The following is a 22,620-nucleotide window of genomic DNA, read 5'->3' as shown; positions in this document are numbered from 1 at the left end:
CATGTTTGACTTGCAGGTCGTTTTAAATATGTGCATCTGCAAAGAGAGAATAATAGAGAACCAATGAATTGCACTTATTTTGAACATACACCTTTTCGCCATGTCATCATAACCTTATTCCATAAATAGGCTACCCAAACTTGAGGCATCTTTATCATTTAAAAATCTAAATAAAATCAAACAAACAAACAAAAATCTTGTTTTTATTATTAGTTTTATTAGCTCGTCCAATTGACCGTCTATAATGTCATGTCAGATTAAGATGTTATGAACAATATATCCGAGAGTACATGATTTCACAGTGTATGTGTCTCCATCTCCAGAGCATCTGTCCTCAGTCCTGACTCTTCTCTTGACCCAGCTTCACTGAGCTCTTGACCCAGCTTCACTGAGGACACGTTTGTTGTTTCTCGGAAGTGACGAAACCAAAGTAACGTTACTGATGGCGGCTCACAGTTTGCTCCCGGATATGTAACTTATTGGAACGAATTTGATGGCGTCTGATTGGACTTTTTGCATACTTGGCCATTTGTCTGAAGTCTTGAGATCAACATCGAACCTGTCGAGAACAAGAGCCGTTGATCCGAGGAGGGATCATTTGTTGTAGAGCTCGCCGGACCCAGAGCTAGCTGCATTGCCAATGAAATACAAGTCCAGTTAGCCTGTGGTCGCAGAGGTTTGTTTGTGTGCGTGGCAGACGTTTGACATTTGAGCAGTTTTGTACACTGGCTGGTCCAAGTGCAGCAGAGTCTCTGCTTTCTCTGGTTGAGCTCTGGTCGCTTGCGCTACTTTAAAAAGCAAAGAAGCGGCGGGCGGGAAGTGGTTAGCCGACCTGATTAGCTGTAGCCTTATTTCCAGCTCTCCTGAAGTCATTGGTCTCTGGTGGATGGTGTCGGTCTCTTCTATGGTTCACCGTCGCGCCGTTAATCGACTGTCAGCATGTTGAAGACGCGTCAGTGTTTACTCGGGATTCGCACCTTCCTTGGAGTGACGTCTAGAATATGGAGTTTCATTTTATACATCCTCAGGAAGCATCTACGAACGGTGAGCGTGTCAACACCTGTCAGTGTAAATCAATGCATGTTTATCTGTTATCTTTATATTCCCACCTGCCATCACTCTTTTGCTTTATTTAAGACGGCCTGTCTTCAAATAATATTTAAAAGATCAGATACTTATTGTTGATATGTTAGAAACTTCGTAACACTTATTTAGTTGACTAATATCGTTGTCATGCACTAATTCCTAAGGGTAACCATTCCTATAGTTGAACTGTAACACTATTGAAGAGCTGTTCAGATTCCTGCAATCGAGAATACATTGACTGAGCCGTCACTTTATGGCCCTCGGTGCAAACAAACATACACAATTCAGCTGGGCAATTGTAAAATCTGTTTTAAGCCTTGTTATATTTTGCTTTAATTGTGTTGAAGTAACTCATGCTCATTGTATAAAAAAACGTTTGATGAAACTTTTGTACAGTAGGTTTCAGATGCACCTCTGTAACCCTGGGGGAGTGTGTTTATGATGCTGTATGTCCTTGTTACATTGGACTATGGACCCCTCCTATATGTTTATCAACCTTTTTTTTTTGTATGTTGGAGTTGGCCCAGTTGGGCAAGATGCCCCATAGTAAAAATCATTTTATACACATTTTCTTCCCTTCATGTAAAAACAATATATTCAATGTTTTGTTAAATGTTGTTGTTTTTGCAAAATGTTTAATCCCTAGTAATTGCTGGGAATAATACAGCTGTCATGTAAATTCATTAATTTCATACACACACTATGGATATTTTTAGAATGTTTAAACTGTTCTAATTGACGCATCTAAGTCAGTTTAGAGGCTCCTCTGAAAAAAACAACTCAAAATGTCCTTGAGTTGTTTTCATAGCTACGTGAACCAACAAAAGTAGTGTGTTGAGTGTTAGCCTAAGCCCGATTACCCAGTCTATTGTGGTTTATGGCTCTTAATGTGACTGCCATTCTTAATGTCTTGTGGTGTTTCACCAACATTTAAGTGAAATTTCATTTTACACATATACACAAGTTTTATTCTAATCACAAAAAGATTTGTACTTTTTACATAAAAGTTTTACATTACTTAAGTAAAGTGCCCGCCGCTGGCCGTTTTGATGCCCTAAGCGCGATCACATTACTTTGGTGCCCTACGCGCAGCGCGTGGTGGATATATTAAGAGTACACTGATTCTTGCCTATTTGGACAGCTGTTTTGGGGGTGTATTAATAATCCAATCATGTCAGTATGGGGCCATTCTAGGTGAGTGACTATATAGATGTCTGCTACATGATGCCTTCACCTGAGTTTTGCACCAGGGTGATGAAGGGGGGAAATATGAAATATCAGAAAGAGACATTGATAACAAAAAGCGACAGACCCACCTGCCAGACAGATATCTGAGTGTGTTCATTTTGGAAGCAAGGAAAGACTACATTGTTCCATGTACATCAGTGACTCTGTCTTTGTCTGCTGTTCTGTCTTCCACAGATAATCCAGTACCAAACAGTGCGTTATGACACATTACCTCTCTCCCCTGTTTCCAGGAACAGACTCAGTAAGTTTCTCTCACCTTTTTCCCTCTCTTTTTTGCAGTTCTGTCCACTAGGGGAGCGTCTAACCACACCGATCGCTGCAGTGTTGCTCATTTTTTGAAGACTAATTTTTCACCCATAATCTGTTTTATTACAATCAGTCAACAGAATTGTATTCTTCTTCATGATTTTTTAAAAGGAGTGTGTACCTTATACTTTGGGTTGAATTTATTCCCCATGTAAAGCATTCTGTAAAATATAAATAGACTGGGAAAATACTTTCTTTTTACCAAAGTGCATTACAAATAGTGAATTGGGCTAATAATATCAATACTAGAGAGACAATCTTTTCATGAATTCTTGTAGGCATGAGATCATATTAGCACAGGAGAGTTTGGAAGACAAGACATGACATAACATGAGTTGTGGTTGGATTTCTGGATGTTGAATCGCCACTTCACTGTGTGTGGCGCATGTTAACTGTTTGCTGCTTTAGATGCGGTGAAGAGGAAGATCTTGGTGTTGGATCTGGATGAGACTTTGATTCACTCTCACCATGATGGCGTCCTTAGACCTACAGTGAGGCCTGGTACACCTCCAGACTTTATCCTCAAGGTACACAAACACACCGCTCCAAAAATAGAATAGGGTAGTGAAGAAATATAGGTTTTATTTCACTCAGTACTTGTGGCTCTTCGCACTTTATACTGTCTCTTGAACTTTTAGAAATGATTGTATTCAGCAAGGATGTTTTAAATTGACGGTAAATAGATTTACAATGTTGCAAAAGGTTTCACTTCATCAAAGAATCCCGAAACAAAATGCATCACAGTTTCCACAATATTATTAAGCAGCCCAACTGTTGACGTTGATAATAATAAAACATTTAAAAAGTAAGTTTCTTTAGCATCAAATCAGCATTTTAGAATGATTTCTGAAGGATCATGTGACAGCTGAAAATTCATCTTTGCATCACAGGATTACATTTTATATTAGAATATAAAATATATTACATTATAAATGTTAAAATAGAAAACATGTGTAATAATATTTAACAATATTCCTGTTTTACTTCTTTCAAAAACATTTGTAAAAAATCTTACCAACCCCAAACTTTTAAAAGGTAGTGCAGATGTACGATAAAGGAACAATGACAACGTTTTAAAGCCAACATGAATGTGTATTAAAGTGAATTGTGAATTTTTTTTTTCTGAAAGTTGTTTCTCGCTCTCTCTCTTGTTCAGGTGGTAATAGACAAACACCCAGTCAGGTTTTTTGTCCATAAAAGGCCGCACGTTGATTTCTTTTTAGAAGTGGTGAGTGAACTTTGAGCAGATTAGCAAACACTTTACTATTTTTTTTTAATGTATACATTTTGCCAATGTACTTGCACCTGTGTATGCATGCTAGTTTTTCTTTGACAAAATTCACCAATATTTGAATGTGTTTGTGTGTGTGTTTGTGTCTATGTCTGTGTGTCCTCCTGTTTGTATATGTCAGGTTAGTCAGTGGTATGAGTTGGTAGTATTTACAGCTAGTATGGAGATATATGGATCGGCTGTAGCAGATAAGCTGGATAACAACAGGGGTATCCTTAAAAGAAGATACTACAGACAGGTAAACCTTTGCCTTTGAAAAGGTATTTTATTACCAATTCTTACCGTCAGAACAGACTTTTGTTGATTGATTCTGCCTAGAAAATAGCTTTTCATGTCTCTTTGTTCAATTACTGAACCTCTGGGTCTGTTTTTCTCTTCCCCGCTTTTTGCAGCACTGCACTTTGGATCTAGGGAGCTACATAAAAGATCTGTCTGTAGTACACAGTGATCTCTCCAGTATAGTTATTTTGGACAACTCGCCTGGAGCTTATCGAAGTCACCCAGGTTAGAGATGGAACATCTATGGAGAGTACATTCTCATCCACTTTGATTTTATAAATTGAATGCTACAGTTATGGTAATCCTGTGTTTAGGGACACAAACATCCATCTTGTGGATCTTTAGCCCTGTTTCCACCGAAATTGTCCAGAACAATTTGTCCCAGGAACTTTTTTCCCCACTTGTTTCCATCGCTGTCTAAAGTACCGTGAAGATTAGTCCGGTGACGTCGGACTGCGCGCGGCTTTCCAGTTCCCGCTGGATTTCGTCCTCCACATAAAAGCTTAATAAAGCCTGAACCTTGTCGTCGGTCATATTTTTTAAACTCCATTGTTGATTCGAATTGCAAACAACTCATACTGCACACACCGCAACAGAACAGACTTTTAAAAATTGTGGTTGAAATAAAATGCTGTGTGGAGTTAACCAATCAAAATGCTCTGTGAACTCAACCAATCAGCATGTTCAGTGCCCAAGTCCCATCCCCGAAAGTTCCTGAACTTTTAAAAAGAACTACCTCGCGAGCATGACCATTTTGAGGGGGAAATATTTACCTGGAACTTCATTTAGACCCTGGTTCCTGTGGTCGAAACACACAGAGTACCACCCCAAAGTCCCTAGTTCCTGGGGAAAGTTCCTGCGGTGGAAACGCGTCTTATAAATTAAAAAATAAAAGCACATGCACACATTTTCTATGTAATAAATTGTTATATGAATGTAATTTTAACTTGTTTTCACCCCAGATAATGCAATACCTATAAAGTCGTGGTTCAGTGACCCAAGTGACACAGCACTTCTTAACCTGCTCCCAATGTTGGATGCATTGAGGTATGAATATTTAATTCATTCTTGGACATAGTCTTAATCTTGATACGGCCTACACAGAATTTATGCCCAATAAATTCTGCACAATTTGAACGCCCTTCGTTTGCTAATTTCTACACATACCCCACCCCTTGTGTATTTGTTTATTACATATTTTGGTCCTTTTTACAATGTTTTCAGATACTAATAAGATTGTAGTGCCTTAATTTAATATTTTTTACCATATTTAAATTAATTTGAAATGTTTATTGCGAAATGGACTGATTTGTGCTGATGTTTAATTATATGTAAATACATTTATTGATTTATTGAGCTTGGATGCAAGCAATTGGCATTACATACAACAGAAACAAATCCAAGAAATTGTTTTAAAATGTTCCTTTCTATACCACAGGTTTGTTTCTTTATTTCTCTGCAGAAAAGAAGTGTTTGGGATTTTTTTTTGCATATGACTAATGTCATCTTCAAATCTTTCTGCCTCTTACTAATATTAAACTGCTCTTTTTTTATTTGTCACATTTTGGCCTGGTTTTACAGACAGGGCTTAGATTAAGCCAAGATTAGGCCTTAGTTTAATTCGGACATTTAAGTAGCTTTTGTAAACCTGTCTTAGAAAAAAAAACATTACTGCTGTGCATCTTCAGACAAAAACAATGGCACTGACATATTTTAAGATATGTCAGTGCAAGTTGCTTTCAGTTAAAACATCTTAATAATGCATTTTAGTCTGGGACTAGTCTTAAACCTTGTCTGTGAAACCAGGGAATAATGTTGCTGTTTCAGTAAGATGCCCTTAGTGTGTTTTCATTCCCTTTCTAGGTTTACCTCAGATGTTCGCTCCGTCCTCAGTCGAAATCTCCACCAGCATCGGCTCTGGTGATCGTATCTGTCAGGGCCAGTCTCTCTTCTGGTCGCCGTCTTTTTTTACATGGCTCTGCCTGCTAGGTGTTAGCCTCTCCTGCGCTGGAGTTGTCAGCCTCTTGTCATCATGTGAGCTCCCATTAGTCTCATGGACTCCTCTGAGGAAATGCTATGAGAAGACATGGGAGAACATAAAGGAGAGAGAGACACATGATGGAGAAGCTTTTACACATAAACTCAAATGGAGAGGCCAGCATTGTTTTTCTTGTATTTTTTTTCCTAAAAAATGGAAACTCTGCCTTACAGTTGTTGGATTCAACGTGTGCATGTTGGAGTGTTTCTGCGTGAATGGGGAGAAAGCTTCTGATTCCAATTTTACCTTTACATTTTTGGGGTAAATAAAGAATCAGTTAAACAGTTGTAACTACCTGTCACGTTCCACACTTCTTTAGCACTCATTCCCCCCTTCCTAAATGTCTGTGTTTGTTGTTTTGTATGACCTTAGCACAAATGGTCACATGGTCTTATCCACTCATTCTCTCTCTAAGCTTCTGTCCTTCTCTCCTCTTGTTTTTCCCCCCCCTTTTCTGTCTGCCATCTCAGGTATCTGGTCATCTTCTCTGTGTTAAGAGCTGAGAGCTGTTAATACCGTTGTACTAATAGTATGCTGTGGTAGAGATAACTAGAAGGAGAGAATACTACAGTCCATTATTACAGCGTATGGTATTAATTTTCTGTGTGTTTTAAAATGGCTCATATGTGGAACTTCTGGTTAAATCAGAGAGGTTTTATTATATATTTCGAGGACACATTTTTAGATGCTCTTCGATATGGATACATCAGCCACCGAGAGAGACACTGAGCAACAAGGACTCTGCTATAACAGAAAAATAAAATAGAGCCTTTTGTCAACAACTGAAATGACAGTCTCTTCCACTTTTTGGGGTGTTCTACATTTTAAATCGGCTGAACTATGTACAGTGAAGTATTCAGAATCTCAACCCAATTTACATTTTACTGAATTATTGTTCCTGGTTTTTATTTCGTTCTGATGTTTTGATTTCAAAGCACAGAAACTCCAAATGAAGTCTGCATGAAATATAAATTCACCCTTTTTTCTAAATGTATCTTAATGTGAAAAATTCATGCACGTTTCTTTCTTTTTTTGACCTCGTAATTTTTAATGAAAATATAATAATTCGGTCTTCCGATGATCAGCTGATGTATGCCGGATTTATCAAATCATTTAGTCTGCTTAAACTCCGCCCCTTCCTTAAAATCGACTGCAAACTCGTACTCAGAACTGCCTCCATTCAATCAACAAATGATGGATAGAACCAAGTCCCTGCCCTGCATTTATTTCTTTTCTGATAATCCATTTCACCTGGATGTACGTCACATAGAGAAGAAATCCGATCTGCTGTTATTTCTGTAACATCGTAACTTTAATGTGAGAATGTCATATGTTAAGTGAAGATTGTTCCAACATTTCAATATTTTACAATCAAGAATGACTTACAAATACATTTCTTGGGTTTTTAATTTAGGATTATTAACTTGAGCACTTATTTTGTATTGATTTGAATTGGATTGAGCTTTGATAATCGAAAACTTGCATACATGAAATGGCTTCATATTTTTAGCAGACTGTAAAACAGGTTCTCTCCATGATTTTAATGACATGCTGAGTTCCTGCAGAGGAAATATGATGCTTCCACTACTCTTCATTATGAAGTACAAGCAAAACATAATTATGTGTAACTGTAAATCAAATATAAAACCATTCTTCAAGAATATTCTACTAGAATAGGTGCTCCAGTGGAACAATTTACAAGAGAATGGCTTTATGAATGATTTGCACAGAAATGTATCCTGTGTGTTTTTTGAATAAGGCCCAGCATTTAAAGTGTGGGCAATGCTGGATATGCAACTCACAATTCTTTGAATTTGGTCAAAAACCTCTTGGTCTCATTTGATACATCACAACAGGATCAGTATTGTGTTTTTAGCGGCTACTTGTTTTATGTGGCTTCTTTTGTGCCACCCTTCAATACAATTAGTGTTATGCAGACCTCATGATGGTGAACTGATGCATCATAGCTCTACTTACCACTGAAATCTGAGATGTCATCAAATTGTTGCCTTAACTGTGGCTTTGTGGCTTGTCTCCAAAATTGAGTAATGACTTCTTCCAGGCAGTGTCTGGGGGGCTTGGTAGTCAATGCCCACCCCTGTTGTAGCCTTTTTCATAATAGGCATTGGTTTTACTTTGGAATTATTTTAGTAATCGGCTTCATAATAGTCTGTCAGATTCGTAACCTGCATAATGTTGTGTAAGACAATATAACAATGAAACCAAAATTATTTTAGTGCAACTTTTCAGAGAACTAAAAGTGTAGGATTTTGAATAGTAGGTACCCACTCACAGCCTAGAGTTTTATTCAAGTCCTCCCTGCTTGCTCATGGGTTAGACATCTTGCCCTTTTTTTTATTTTATTTTTACCTAAACCCTCTTCCATGTCCCCTTACGAGAGGGAGTTGATTGTTAGCAATCACGCTTCCCCTACAAAGATGGGTAAGTTGATGAGTAGGCTACTTAACTAGCCTACCACTCGTTTTGATTTAACTTAAAACTGGTCTGTGGTTTCTAATGACTAACTTGTCCAATTTAGCTTGCATTTCTATCCAAAGCACCTCGTTGGGAGGATCAGCCTGAACACATGAATCAAGTCTTGCATGATTTGAACCTTTAACCTTTTCATTACCAGGCCAGGACACATGGGATATGGACGGCATCACATTCGGTATGCTAATTTTCCTTACAGAACAAAGCATGTTGTATTACTTTAACATTTTTGTTTCTTTTTTCTTTCTTTTGTTTTTTTAACCGTTTAGATTTAAGGTAGTGCCACGTTGACCTCCTGGCTGCTGATGACGTCATTACGCAGCTGACGTGCTGTGACGTGCACCGCCTCCCTTGTTCCTTGTTATTGGATATCCCTCCGCCCTCCGACGCAGTTGTCAAAAAAAGCTAGTTTGTAAACACCGTCGACGGCAGATTTTTCTGGAGATTTTTAACATCTCCCAGCCTTTGACAATGAAGTTTATGTACAAAGAAGAACATCCCTTTGAGAAGCGACGGTCCGAGGGGGAGAAAATCAGAAAGAAGTACCCGGACAGAGTGCCTGTAAGTCAGGCAAATGAGTTGTTTTTGCCAGGGCCCTGCTCTACAGATAACGTAAACCTATCGAGGAATTACACAGTGACAACGCTAATTTGTTTGGAGGAACCTTGTGGAAATAGTTATTAGCTTGAAAAAACGGGAAATAATGTATATATATGATTAGTTAATGAATTGTCATCGACGTTTTAAAGCTGTCCTTCAAATATGAAAGGACTAGCATTAGCGTCGGTTAGCTTTTGTCTTAATTGGAAATTGTTGCATCGTTTAAAGTACAAGTAATTGAACAATTCATATCTTTTTATGAGAATACATGATATATTTGAATATTTGTTACATTTAATACATATCAAGGTATTAACCATCTTAAAAAGAGAGCCGGTAGCTTTGTATCCTGCACGTGATATTGAATCATTTAAATGAACCCGAGTCAGGACAAAATAACTAGAATATTACATTTTCTGACGCATTACCATGTGACCTCATACTGGGTTAATTTTCCGTTACATTATGTGTCGTCAGTCAAATATCAGAAGGGATATTTGTTAGAATGACAATGAGCCCTGAAGAAGACCATTGGTATTATACTACTGAAAGATGCCGTTGTTCTCACATGACTGACTGGTTATTTTTATCATCATCACTAATTTGTTTTCCACAGGTGATCGTCGAGAAAGCTCCCAAAGCCAGAATAGGGGATCTGGACAAGAAGAAATATCTTGTCCCTTCCGACCTAACAGGTTAATTTCCTTGTAAAACATGGAATGCTTTGCATAATATTTAATCGTATTCAAATATGTAGGATATGTTTGTAATGACATTTCTTAATTCTGAAGTGGGGCAGTTCTACTTCCTTATTCGGAAAAGGATCCACTTGAGGGCCGAAGATGCCCTCTTCTTCTTTGTCAACAACGTCATTCCTCCCACATCAGCCACTATGGGGCTGCTCTACCAGGTACATCTTGCATCCTCTTTTGAATGTATCTGAGCATAATTTATGCTGCTTGTTCTTTTGCATCCGTTTGTTTACATCAGTAGAATTCAGAAAGTGACATTTTTGCTCAATAAGCCTGCAGCATTTCTAAACTCTTCATCCCTGTTTCTGTATTTTAGGAGCATCATGAAGAGGACTTTTTCCTTTACATTGCCTACAGTGATGAAAGCGTCTATGGGGACGTTTTGAGAAATGTGTAACCAATTTTCTTGCCCCACACTACCCCTCTTTAAAATAAAATGATCAATACGTTAGGCCACACAAAGTGTACATGTTGAATGCACTTTCATATCCTCCTCCTCGTCTGTCTCTATGCTGCCTGCATATTGTTCCTTCCTACTTAAGAGTTCCGCCCTCAGTCTTGCTTTTAGGCCTGATACTTTGTCCTGGTCTGTTTCAGTAAATTTGTGGTACTCATAGCCGTAGAAGCTTTTTCAATGTTCTCCTTATACCTTTTCTCACTTTCCCTCAGCACCAACACGCATACTAAAGTCACTTTGCTATTCTACAGTCTTTAATGTTTGGTTTGATTTTGTTTTTAGCTACCATTTTTGCACAGACCAAATTCGCTGATTATACTGGACTATCATACCATGTAATGTGTATGAGTGTGAGTGTGTTTGTGTATCATTGCCAATAATTTTTATTTTTAAATGGGTTTGGATTGCTGTTTATTTGAATAAACTGGTTAAAAGATTAAAAAGTTTATTTTCAGTTGACATTGTAGGAGACTGCTTGTTTATTTCTCAGTTGTATTATTATTATCATCATTATTATTAAGGTTAAAGTTTATGACTTGATCGGCTTTTTTGGGCACATGTTTATTATGGTTTGGTGTGTTTTTGTTCCGTTTATCCCTAAAAACTCAATTTTAAGATTGCCACCATTATAAACCTGATGTAAAAATCTGCCTGTGTGAGTCTTTAATAGATCTTGACTTGTATCTGTTGTGCATGTTTTTTAATAGATGGTGCGTTTTATAACAAATTATGCATATGAGTTAATAATAATTTAAAACTTAAACTTACTGGGCTCATGCTCAATAGTGCTCATGATTTTGCAGATCCAATTTTATTTTTGATTTATTTCATGAAGTAATGGTTATATTTAATACCCGAGGAGAAACCTTACAAGTTATTAACAACATGAGATAAGACGGCCATGTAACAATTTTGTATAATTGGTTTTAAAGATTTACAAATACAGCTGGGGGTACATTAGGCTAAATGGGGAAAAGACAGAAATATATATATATTTTTTAAATCATTAAAACATTAACTTGTTCTCCGATATTAACACATTTAACAGCTTTCTTATTTTTCAAACTTAATATATTGTTTTAGGTATTACTCAACTTCCCTCAAGTTTAAAAAATGTGTGTGTGTATATGTGTGTGTTTTTATTTGATTTCCACATGTATACATTTATGTATACGAAATGTAGTTCATAGAAGTAGCAGAACAATTAAATTATATTCCTTATTAGACATGTCATAAGTGAAAATAACCCATTTTTTTAAAAAGCTGGGCATATTGAAAACTTGCCGTTCGTTTCATTTCCAAGTTGGTGCTCACTGCAGAGCCAAATGACGTCCAGTTCCCGCTCTCTGGACGTCATGGGTTCGAGGTTTTATTTTTTTTTATTTATTTTTTTTTGAGGTTGATCTAGTCCTAGGGTGAGACTCATTAGATCCACAGAGGTGGAGCTGGACGTGGGTGCGTCTCAATCAGCTCCCTAGTACAGTAGTCAGGGCAGTGATCAGGGAGTCAGCCCATTGACTCTGATTCCCTGATCAGTGCCCCCCTGACTACTGAACTAGGGAGCTGATTGAGACGCACCCACGTCCAGCTCCACCTCTGTGGATCTAATGGGTGGAGGGATAGAGGGTTAGGGTTTGGTTGGACCTTATTCTCCACCCATTACGCCCAAATTACATCTAGGGAGGAGGGGAGATGTACGTCCAGAGAGGGGGAGCTGGATTTGACGCTCCACTCATGGCTCTGCAGTGAGCAGCCTCTTCACTTCTGCTCACTGACACTTGCTTGCCGTCATCAAATCACACCCACAGCGGAAGTGCGACAAACTGGGTTTCCTGTCGTTTTTATTTTGGTTAACTACTGATATACTTGTTTATTTTTCGTTAAGGAAAGCCTTCAGACAAGCTCAGCGTACTTTTAATCTCAGAAACGGACAAAAGTGCGTTACATGAAGATTCCACGAATTTCACTGCAAGAGTTATTTAGTTCGCTGATTTTGCAAGCTAGCTGCCTAAGCTGTCACTTGAGCCGTTAGCCTGCTAGCCTAATGGTCAGGTGTTAATGCAACGCACTGGAAATATAAAATATTCATGCTTTAAGAAATCATGCTTTATGAAAGGTGATTTTCTTGGACAAATTAACTGAGATTGCCTGAGCCCGTGAAAACATTCAGGTTACTGCAAGCATAGCCAGCTAGCTTGTCAAGTCATAGAGCTAACCCGGTGCAGGGAGTTTGCTCATTTACTGCATTATATTGCTTCTCAGATTACCACAGCTCTTTCTTCTGTTTATATTTTGCTCTAACTCGTAGTCTTTGGTTGTTAGAATTGATATGGTAAGTTGGTTTATGCAACGTAAGCAAGGCTTGTCAACTTTTTGACAGCTGCCTTAGTTTGTGTTTGTGATGTGTCATCCTGAATTGTGCTGCAAAGAAATAATAATAATGTTATTGGTTCTGTTATGTTTTCAATATTGCCATTTAACAAGGTAAAATGATTTTCAGTTCTTTAATTGTTCCTCACTCTTCACTATTCTTGATTTGGTAATGCCACTTGCATCTGAATTTAATATTAATGGACTCATTAGTAGATGTAGAAGTAGTAGATTCATTAGAAAATGGTGATGCTGATATTTATGTTTCATGATCCATGTGTAACATTTTTTTTTACCTGACAACTCTACTCAAGCTGGCACCACCAATCCCTACCATCATGCCGGCTCTTCTGGAGAGGCCCAAACTGTCTAATGCCATGGCACGTGCCTTACACAAGCACATTATGAGAGAGAGGGAACGGAAGAGGCAAGGTGAGCCCTGGAATCTCCTGATTATATTATTTTACTACAAAAAAAAAAAATGAAAATTCCACATTCATGTTGCTTTCCGATGTTTTGTGTGAATTATCGGGTTGTTGGTGATGTGCATGTAGCTACTTTTGAAGTCATTTTTAAAATAACTTTGTGATCAATTGTCAATTGTTTATCTCAGAGGAGGAAGAGGTTGACAAAATGATGGAGCAGAAACTAAAAGAAGAGGAAGAGCGGAAGAGGAAGAAAGAGATGGAGGAGAGGATGTCCTTAGAGGAAACTAAAGAGCAGGTAAGTCTGTATGATTGCTGCATTCTAAAACTTTTATTATTTACAAAAGTTGCATGCAATCCCGACCAATCTTTTTACTCTCTTTATCCGTCTTCAGATTATGAAGATGGGAGTGAAACTACAGGGTCTTCAAGAGGAGAAACACCAGCTTTTCCTACAGCTGAAGAAAGTCCTACATGAGGAAGAGAAACGACGACGGAAAGAACAGAGGTACGGGAAAGAGTAAGTTGTTTTAAAAAGAAAAAAATAAGACTTTTATTCAGCAAGGTTGCATTAAACTGATCAAAAGTGATAGTAATTTTATATATCAAATAAATGCTGTACTTTTGAAATTTATCAAAGAATCCTTGGGGGAAAAATTATCTTGAGGTTTCCACAAAAATATGAAACATTAATAAGAAAAATATGAATTCCAAATCAGCATATTAAAATGATTTCAGAAGGATCATGTGACACTAAAGACTGAAATAATGTCTACTGAAAAAAAAAGGCAAAATTCCCCACAAAAAGAAAAACATTAATATCCAAAAAAGGTCTGATTTTGCAAATGGCACGTCTGTTATTCAGTTTATAGTCTTGCGTAGCCAGACCTTCAGACTGACAGCAGGTCAAGTACCGCCCAAGAGGACGCTTGACTGACATGTAGCGCAGCCAATCACAGTTCGTTTTGTTCTGCGTCATGTTTAGGGGCGTGAGAATATAAAGTCGGTGTCCTTGCAATAACCGACCGGGGTGCATCTATAAATAATTTATTCAAGAACGTTCTGCAAGTTTACAGCAACAATGGAGCCGTGAACTTCACAGACTTTTGAAATTCCAGCGTTTAGTTGATCCTGGTAAGTACTCATTGTCACAGTTTTAAACACGACGGCGGTCTTCTTCCACGAGGTGGTTTGGCGTCACAGCATTTGTTTCCAGGCGGACCGTTAAAGAACGCAACACACACGTCTCGCGGACATCCTGTAGAATTCAACCAGCTCCTGAAGTGTTTCCAGAGAAATGTGTCATATGTATCAGACATTCAGCCAACGGTCCGTGGGCGTGACGTCTGAGGCTGAGACTATTCAGTTTATAACTCAAATTCTTTTTTATGTTTACAGTGACATGACAACTCTGACTTCAGCAACATACCAGCCAAACATGGCCATCCACCCTGGACAGCACCTTATTAGCATGCAAGGTGACCACTATTTGTCATTTTCAGTCATTTGTCAAAGAAGTATAACGTTGTGAATGTCATTTAGACTTTTTTGGTTTTTTTTGTTAGAATTACCCTACAATAATGACTTAATTTTGTTCCATCACTTGTTTTCTATCAGCGGGTCAGTCGAGTCATGGGCGCCCAGGTGCTCTTCTTGGGGAACGTAGTAAACAGCTCTTCCAGTCTCCAGTCATTCCTGTGAGTGTGACAGTTTATTGTAAATCAATCTATATGTGTTTAAAACATGGACGGCAACACTTTTTAATGGTGCGGGACACCTGGTTAAGTTACTACTCACAGTGTTTTGGATGTTTTGGTGTCTGTGCCTATGTTAATTGAAAATGTTATTGGCTGCTTGCCACCATCCCAGGCGCGTCATTACCAGTCTCAGGCGGGATTTAGTGCAGGTGGGACAGAACATGGCCAGTACTCCGGGGGACAGCCGAGTCACAGCCCGTATGGAGTCACCCAGCCACAGCATACATCACCTTTTGCCTCCAGTCAGCCAGTCCCAGCCAACTATGCCAGTGGTTCACAACTTAGAGGTACCTTGTTTTAATTTTCCCCCAGTGCTTATGTTTGGAGATATGGGTATGTGTGATTATTTACTTGTAAGGCCCTGTTCACGCCGGCAGCAACAAAGCAACATGATCCCATTAATTTTAAATGGAGAGCTGGTGACAAAATGTAGGCGGGTCAAGCAATGCGAGACACCCGACAAAAGTTTAGAAACGTTATGCAAATGAGCAGCAAATTTCGTAAGTGACAACCAATAAGAGTGAAGAATGTCAGTGGAGCTCACGTCACCGTCTCGAGTGTAGGCAAGACAGGACAGGAGTTCCTGAGCGTTTTCACTGTTTTATATGATTTGATGATACGGAGCCCCGCACATGACATGCAAGAAAAATGAAGTAAATTGTGCGCATGATTTACTAATTCATTCCCTCGATTTATAAATCATGCGCACAATTTACTATTTTGTCCCCTCGATTTGATCAATCGTCCACACGATTTACTAATTCGTTCCTTCGATTTATAAGCCATGACCACAATTTAGCAAATCGAGGCAACGAATTGCAGTAAATCACACAATTTAGCCTACTAATCATGTGCGGGGCTCCATATGAATATAATAAAATGATGCGTGGAAAAGAAAGTCATATAGAACATTTTATGAAAGTAAAGAATATACACTGTTATAGTTTATATAACAACACTGTCAAACAGCAGAATGCTACTTCTAATTGCTTCTAGTCTAATGCCTCGTCAAATCAGAATATCTTAATTTTATATATTTAATTTGTGATTGCATTTTCTAAAGATATGGCCAGACGTGCAGTGTACCAATAACATAAGAGAAACAGCACTGGGAACACCCACGAGCGTCTTCACAGTACAGAGACTAGCGACATGCAGCGACAAAGTCACTGGCGGTGTGAGCAGGGCTTAAGACCAAAGACTCATCCGTGATTCGGATGGTCCTGACTCTCTGTTGTCATAAAAAAAAATCCAATGGCACTTATGAAGAGTAGGGGTGTAACCCCGGTGTCCTGGCCAAATTCCCTCCATTGGCTCTTATCAAGCATGGCCTTCCAATAATCCCCTTCGATTGAATTATCTCTCTCACTCTCCTCTCCACTTATGGCTGGTGTGTGGCTGTTGCACTGTGGCTGTTGCACACTAGTGGTGGTTGAGGGGAGACCCCTCATCCCATTGTAAAGTGCTTTGACTGTACAGGAGTATCTAAAAATACGCTGTATAAAAATGCATAATTCGTTCATTCAAAGGTTCTTATCATCTTTTTCTTGTTGTGTTCTTGACCATGGTGTAAATTTGTGATGTGTTGTTGTGATGTTATCTTTTTCTGTTTCCAGGGGCATCAGCTTTCCAGGCCATGCAGTATCTGCCCCATCAGCAGCAGGGCTATGCTGTCCACAGTCACTTCACCTCTCAGCCAGGTGTGTGTGAATGACTTAATTTCTCTATTGTATACTTTTACACTGAAATAGTATAGTATTATTTAAATATTTGTGTGGTGATATGGGGGGGGGGGTGCAATCTGAAATCTTGCTTACTAGCACATATACACTATATTGCTAAAAGTTTAGGGACGCCCACCTTTACATGCACATCAACTTTAATGTCATCCCATTTAGGGATGGGCAAGAGTACTCGAATGTGACAGCAACGATCGATCATGAAAACGATGATCGTCCTGACTTTAAAAAATATATTTGTCTCTTTTTTTTGATTGGTTATTGCGGCGTTTTGGGTGGTACCTGGGGTCTAATTGGTTGGCGTTAGACAGCATGCGTCCAGACCGGCGAAATAAAGTGAAACTGGATTTGAAAGTGCGCACTGCAGTGATGTCTGGAATCACTTTGATCATGATATACACAGTTAAGTGCAAGATGTGTCAGATACATAGCATTATAATGAAAACAAGATTGTGATAGAATGTTGTAAATTCTCTGAGCTTTAGTTCCCCATGTATCAGCGCGCTGTTAAAGGAAATCTACAACGAGAGTTACATCAGACGGCAGTCAAGTTCACGTGCGCATTCGCGTCCTTTTGTGCAGATGCAAGTTGTAAGATTACTTTTATGTTGTCTATATCTGATTAATCTCATATAAGATGCGTTTGGTTGAGTTTATTAACCAGCTAGCAAAGCGTTACCGTTATACCGACTGTTGTTCATTCTCTTCAGTTTCAGCTCCAATGCAATTTGGAGGGGTGTCCCAATACTTTTGGCAATATAGTGTATGTATGAAACTGGGTACACATATAGATCTCATCAGGCCAAACAAATTCTGCACTCATGCTCTGCTCATCCGGAAAGTAGCTATTTAGGGTTGTTAAAAAAAAAACGCAAAAAAAAAAAAACAGGTTTATGGCAAAAAAGGAAACGGGGAGTTTTATAACTTCTGCATACATTGACTGATTTTGATGAAACTTCAGCTGTGTTTGTTCACATTGATCAAAGTCAACTTTGTCATTTTTAGCACTGTAACACACATTCACAAGGACTAAGAAAAGACAACAGTTAATGTAGACAATAGTTACACAAAGAAAGATTAGTAAATCTTAAAATTGTAAAATTAAGCAATATATACATTATTTATTGGTAATACATTTTTATATATATTTTACAGTATTGTACATAGGTATGTAAAATAAAAAAATGAAGTTTTTGGTGAGGTAGAGTAATGGTTGGTATTTAAAAGAAAATTATAATGGGATATGGTCACAGTCTTTTGGCGGGGCATTTGGCGGGGCATGGGGTGGTTAGGTACATTCAGACAAGTGTTTCAGTCTGACTGCTTGCAGGAATAAACTGTTTTTGGGTGTAACGCTATGCCATCTTCACTACCCACTATAGGGCTTTCCTGTCAGTTTCCATACCATACAACTGGTTAATACACTCCTAATGACACATCTCTAGAAAGCAGTGAGGATAGAGGAGGTCATGCCTGCTCTCTTCAGCCTTCTTAGAAAATACAGACGTTGTTGGGCCTTCTTTACTAAGGAGGAGGTGCTCAATGACCATGTGAGGTCACTGGATATGTGCAAGCCCAGAAATTTGAAGTTCTGTGTTGTTTCAACTTCGTGCCTTTGATGGATACGGGATGATGTGGAGTTTTGGTGCACCTAAAGTCAACAATTATCTCTTTTGTCTTGTTGACATTCAAGGAGAGATTATTGCATCAAAGGATAAGAAATCTCTTAGGCCTTGCCTTTTTATACGTTTGAATGACAAAAACATTAAAAGCATACAACCAGTTAATTTGTAGGGCACTAACAATATTGTTTTATGTAATTAGCTTAATATTTAGGTTAATAAAAATACCTTGAGATATATACTGGACTTCTGTACTTTAAAAAAAAATTCTGCTGCTAAAGATAATTTTGCACTCATTTCAAAGTGACCTATGACATGAAATTCATCTGAATTTAAATAATAATAATACATTTTATTTGTAACGCACTTTATATTAAACAAAATCTCAGTGCTACAGATTTAAAACAATGATCTCATGGATGTGGCATATTCGTACCAGCTGGCTGCAGTAAATGTGGCGTATTCAAACGAATTTGACATTTACCTGCTTTAAATGCATATTTCCCGTCATGCACAGTTGCGTCTAAAGCCACCTGGGAGGCAGTGGCACCGGGGCTTGGGCCCGTTATTGCTGCTTGCAGCTATATTTTTATAATGTATTTTCTTCCTTTGATGGCAAAGTTGAATTTTCTGCAGCCCCTACTGCAGTCTTTAGTGTCACATGATCCTTCTAAAAATCATTCTAATATGCTGATTTGGTGCTTAAGAAACATTGCATTAAAAAAATAATCATTCAACATTCATATTTTTGCATAAACTTTCTATTTCAGGATGAACGGAAAGTTTAAAAAACAGCTTTTATTTGAAATATAAATCTTTTGTAACATTATAAATATCTTCACTGTGTCTTTTGATCAATTGAATGCATTCTTGCTGAATAGAAGTATCAATTTCTATTCCTTTCTTTTTTTATCATACTGAAATACTATTTTTTTACTGATAGGCAGCTCAGTGAGTTTTGGAACAGGGCCTTTGACACACAAATGTTAAAATTTCCACCATCTTCTTTTTGGCAGACACCTTAACACTTTCTGTATTCCATCTTTCTCTCCAGGTTACATCCCCAGTGCTGGGATTCCCCTGCAAAAACAGCTGGAACATGCCAACCAGCAGTCCGGCTTCACAGACTCTGTAAGTAGGGGTTGGTCAGGAAGTACACTCACTAAAAAACTAGAAAAGCAGGGTCTGTGTAAATAAATGACTCATATTTGTGTTTCCAGAGTCCACTGAGGCCCATGCATCCACAGGCTCTACATGTCAGTGCTGCAGGTTTGCTGCCCACTCCCACTATTGCTGTCCAGATCCCTCCTGGCAAGGTCAGAGCCAAAACCAATTAATTCAATCTCTATTAGCACAGCCTTGCAATGTTCTGCATTATTGCAGATATTCATCCTTTTACCCTTAAATAGTTGAATTTCATTGCTCCCGTTGTTCTTTGGACAGTCTGGCTTACCATATGCACATCCACCAAGGCCAGCTTCCCCAGGTGCATTCACGCATGGAACGCCCTCACAACAAGCACATGCAGTGAGTACTCTCCAAACTAAGTATACTGTTTTAGTTATACCATATGCATGTGCATTTATAGACTACTGTTCAAAAGTTTGGAATCAGTATAATAAAAAAAATTTATTCAGCAGGGATGCACTAAATTGATCAAAAGTTACCGTAAAGACTTACATTTGATATATATAGATTTCTGTTTTAAATAAATGCTGTTCCTTTGAACTTTCTATTAATCAAAGAATCCTGAAAAGGTATATCATGGTTTCCACACAAAAATATTAAGCAGCACAACTGTTTTCAAAATGGATCAGCATATTAGAATTATTTCTGAAGGATCATGTGACTGTAATAATGCTGAAAATTCTGCTTTGCCAAATTTTAAATTCAAATTTAATATTTCACAAAACGCAAAAAGCCTTTGTGAGCATAAGATACTCGTACCAACTCCAACTTTTGAACGGTAGTGTGTATATTTTATTTTAATTGATAAAAAGATTCAAGTGGCTTTCAAGATTCAATGGGCTTTAATAATTTAGTGTCTGATTAAGATCTTTATAAGGAAAGTGACATTTATTTTTTTCTCATTCTGTCATACAGGCTTCATTTCAAAGCTCTTCTCAACCAACCCCTCGCCACACCTACCTCTCTCACAGCCAATCAGGGCAGAGATTTTACCACCATGGCAAATAACTATTCATTTCAGTCTAAAGCAGAATGTTCGGGTGGAAGAACAGATTCACCACTTACACTTTGGAGCCTTTTGGATTGAAGCTACACAGCATACAACGCTTGGCATCATAGTGTTATCATGTAGAACACATGACTATATTACTGTCACAAGTCATTTTCTCTGTTATTTTTCAACTGTTAGGCCTCCCTTAGCAACAGGGTATGCCATTTATTTCAATATTACAGTGGGGTGTGTCTGAAAGTTTCTTTTATTCATATGAAGACATTGACAACAGCTGTGCCAACATTAGTAACATTACAATACCACCATTAAGTGACGCAACTAGAGTTAAATCTGGTTTTAAAAAATAACTAAACAATGTAGAAACAGATCAGAAGATTATAACTCTGTTCTGTACCAGACCTCCCACTCAGGGCCGTCTATAACTTGCATTAACAATGATGAATGCACCTCTTCCCCAATTCAAAGAATAGGGAAATATTTTCGTATGATTTTAAATTGTAAATGTAATGTTTTTAGCCAACCAACTGAATTTCACAAAATTGCACTTAAAATGAGAATTTTATTATTCATCTGTTTTTAAAAAAAAAAAAAGCTTGTTAAAATAGTAATAAATAGTTGTGTAGAAAAAAAAATCTTTTGACTTTTGTCATCTTTTTATTTGGAGTCTGTATTATTCTTTGAAGAGTCGCATAATTATGTAGTTGAGTAGAATTAAATAGTAAATATTGGTGATATTGGTATGGTATTGTAAATAACGTGATGATTAAGTTCATATAGCACTGACTCAGAACGTTCAACAACTTCACTGATCTGTTATTCATAGGATGTTTCTCTACTACTGGGGAATTCCACAGTAATTGACCCCGTATTACTTTGTCATCTTTAAAGCATGCCCGTTTTTTAGTCAGTCCTACTCCTACCCATATTTCCATTGAGTTTAAGCAGGTATGCATAGAGACAACAGATGTGAGCATCGCGTCACATCAAAAGCAAATAGAGCCCATTATAATCACTGACGCTAGTGTCTACACTGGACACAGTATACAGATATGCTTTGAGTATCTATATAATCCACGCACTTGAGTCAGTTGACAACAGGATGAATGGAAGAGTGAAAACATTTGTGTTACTGTTTGAACAGCTCATTTCTGTAAAGACTTCAGAAGGATCCCAGCGTCGGAAAAAAGTTAATGGTTTATTTTAATGGCGGCTTGAATCGCACTGGATGGATATGTTTGTTCAGAGCATTTTCGACGCACAGTGTAATGGAGAGTTTGCAAAGAAACTTTTGTTGAAAAATGAAGCAGCCAACTGTATTGAATCTGACAGCATCTGCACCAAAAACCATAAGTAAATGATTTCATAATCATAATACTTTGTCTGTAAATTACGGTTTTATATGGGTAATGTTTTCAAAACACTTACTCGTGCAATAGTGAGGGAGCATTGATACCAAGACTTTAGATGTACAAAGACAGTACACTCATATTACTTTGAATGGGAGAAAGTGCAACACTGGCAGAATAAGGCCCAATCCCATTTCTAGCCTCTCTCTTTCCCCTACCCCTTCGTTTTGCGCGTTCACGTGAAGGGGTAGGGGTGTCTCGATTCTTTTTTGGCTGGAGTGGTAGGGGTAAGGGGAAGGGCCAGATAGCCCTTCAAACGAAGATTTTTCAGGACCACACTTCGAACGAAGGGGTATGAGGAGTTTCCCTCCACCGACTACCGTGCTGCATAAGAATGTGTGTGTGTTGCCACTCGGGATCGATCACTTGCTTGTCGCCTGGCTGCCGTTTCTCCGTAGCTTGCTAAACGCACTATTTGCGGGATTTGAACACATATTAATAATAGTTAAAAATATATATATCTGGTCATCCTTCATAACGCAGTCGATATTTACAATCCATATCATCTGTAAACTCTCGCGTTACCAAGGCAACGACTGACTTGACTTATA

General features: G+C 38.1%; 3 protein-coding genes across 14 annotated transcripts; all 3 read left to right on the top strand.

Annotated features, from left to right (window-relative positions):
* Positions 1 to 411: 411 nt before the first annotated feature.
* ctdnep1a (CTD nuclear envelope phosphatase 1a) lies at positions 412 to 7,252 on the top strand. Its single transcript, XM_079814836.1, has 8 exons — positions 412 to 1,044; positions 2,509 to 2,575; positions 3,049 to 3,167; positions 3,797 to 3,868; positions 4,053 to 4,169; positions 4,324 to 4,435; positions 5,173 to 5,257; positions 6,074 to 7,252. Exons 1-8 carry the CDS (start codon positions 940 to 942, stop codon positions 6,132 to 6,134), a joined length of 738 nt encoding a protein of 245 aa, XP_079670962.1. The 5' UTR covers positions 412 to 939; the 3' UTR covers positions 6,135 to 7,252.
* A 559-nt stretch (positions 7,253 to 7,811) lies between these two features.
* On the top strand, positions 7,812 to 11,009 carry gabarapa (GABA(A) receptor-associated protein a). Its single transcript, XM_079815712.1, has 4 exons — positions 7,812 to 9,302; positions 9,958 to 10,036; positions 10,133 to 10,251; positions 10,410 to 11,009. The coding sequence occupies exons 1-4, from the start codon at positions 9,213 to 9,215 to the stop codon at positions 10,488 to 10,490; spliced, it is 369 nt and encodes a 122-aa protein (XP_079671838.1). The 5' UTR covers positions 7,812 to 9,212; the 3' UTR covers positions 10,491 to 11,009.
* A 1,325-nt stretch (positions 11,010 to 12,334) lies between these two features.
* On the top strand, positions 12,335 to 21,286 carry gps2 (G protein pathway suppressor 2). Of its 12 annotated transcripts, none has more exons than XM_079815533.1 (13): positions 12,349 to 12,486; positions 12,859 to 12,882; positions 13,235 to 13,352; positions 13,534 to 13,643; positions 13,741 to 13,865; positions 14,744 to 14,823; positions 14,963 to 15,042; positions 15,215 to 15,389; positions 16,719 to 16,802; positions 19,518 to 19,594; positions 19,684 to 19,779; positions 19,907 to 19,990; positions 20,567 to 21,286. In XM_079815533.1, exons 2-13 carry the CDS (start codon positions 12,880 to 12,882, stop codon positions 20,657 to 20,659), a joined length of 1,125 nt encoding a protein of 374 aa, XP_079671659.1. In that variant the 5' UTR covers positions 12,349 to 12,486; positions 12,859 to 12,879; the 3' UTR covers positions 20,660 to 21,286. The 12 variants fall into 12 exon arrangements, with proteins under 12 accessions (XP_079671661.1, XP_079671662.1, XP_079671659.1 ...); XM_079815528.1 differs by having other exon boundaries at positions 12,355 to 12,486; positions 13,741 to 13,853; XM_079815527.1 differs by having other exon boundaries at positions 12,355 to 12,486; positions 12,813 to 12,882; positions 13,741 to 13,853.
* The last annotated feature ends 1,334 nt before the right edge of the window (positions 21,287 to 22,620 follow it).

This window comes from Gobio gobio, assembly GCF_949357685.1.
Source record: "Gobio gobio genome assembly, chromosome: 4".
Classification (NCBI taxonomy): domain Eukaryota; kingdom Metazoa; phylum Chordata; class Actinopteri; order Cypriniformes; family Gobionidae; genus Gobio; species Gobio gobio.
Note: the sequence above shows the minus strand (reverse complement) of the source record. Positions and strands in the feature narration are given on the sequence as shown.

Bases quoted from the DNA above. Each gene is read 5' to 3' on its own strand.
- ctdnep1a (XM_079814836.1), top strand. From the start codon at position 940: ATGTTGAAGACGCGTCAGTGTTTACTCGGGATTCGCACCTTCCTTGGA. The intron at 2,576-3,048 runs GTAAGTTTCTCT...TTGCTGCTTTAG, and splicing joins TGTTTCCAGGAACAGACTCA to ATGCGGTGAAGAGGAAGATC. The intron at 3,168-3,796 runs GTACACAAACAC...TCTCTTGTTCAG, and splicing joins CTCCAGACTTTATCCTCAAG to GTGGTAATAGACAAACACCC.
- gabarapa (XM_079815712.1), top strand. From the start codon at position 9,213: ATGAAGTTTATGTACAAAGAAGAACATCCCTTTGAGAAGCGACGGTCC. The intron at 9,303-9,957 runs GTAAGTCAGGCA...TGTTTTCCACAG, and splicing joins AGTACCCGGACAGAGTGCCT to GTGATCGTCGAGAAAGCTCC. The intron at 10,252-10,409 runs GTACATCTTGCA...TCTGTATTTTAG, and splicing joins CTATGGGGCTGCTCTACCAG to GAGCATCATGAAGAGGACTT.
- gps2 (XM_079815531.1), top strand. From the start codon at position 13,196: ATGTGTAACATTTTTTTTTACCTGACAACTCTACTCAAGCTGGCACCA. The intron at 13,644-13,740 runs GTAAGTCTGTAT...ATCCGTCTTCAG, and splicing joins TAGAGGAAACTAAAGAGCAG to ATTATGAAGATGGGAGTGAA. The intron at 14,824-14,962 runs GTGACCACTATT...GTTTTCTATCAG, and splicing joins GCACCTTATTAGCATGCAAG to CGGGTCAGTCGAGTCATGGG.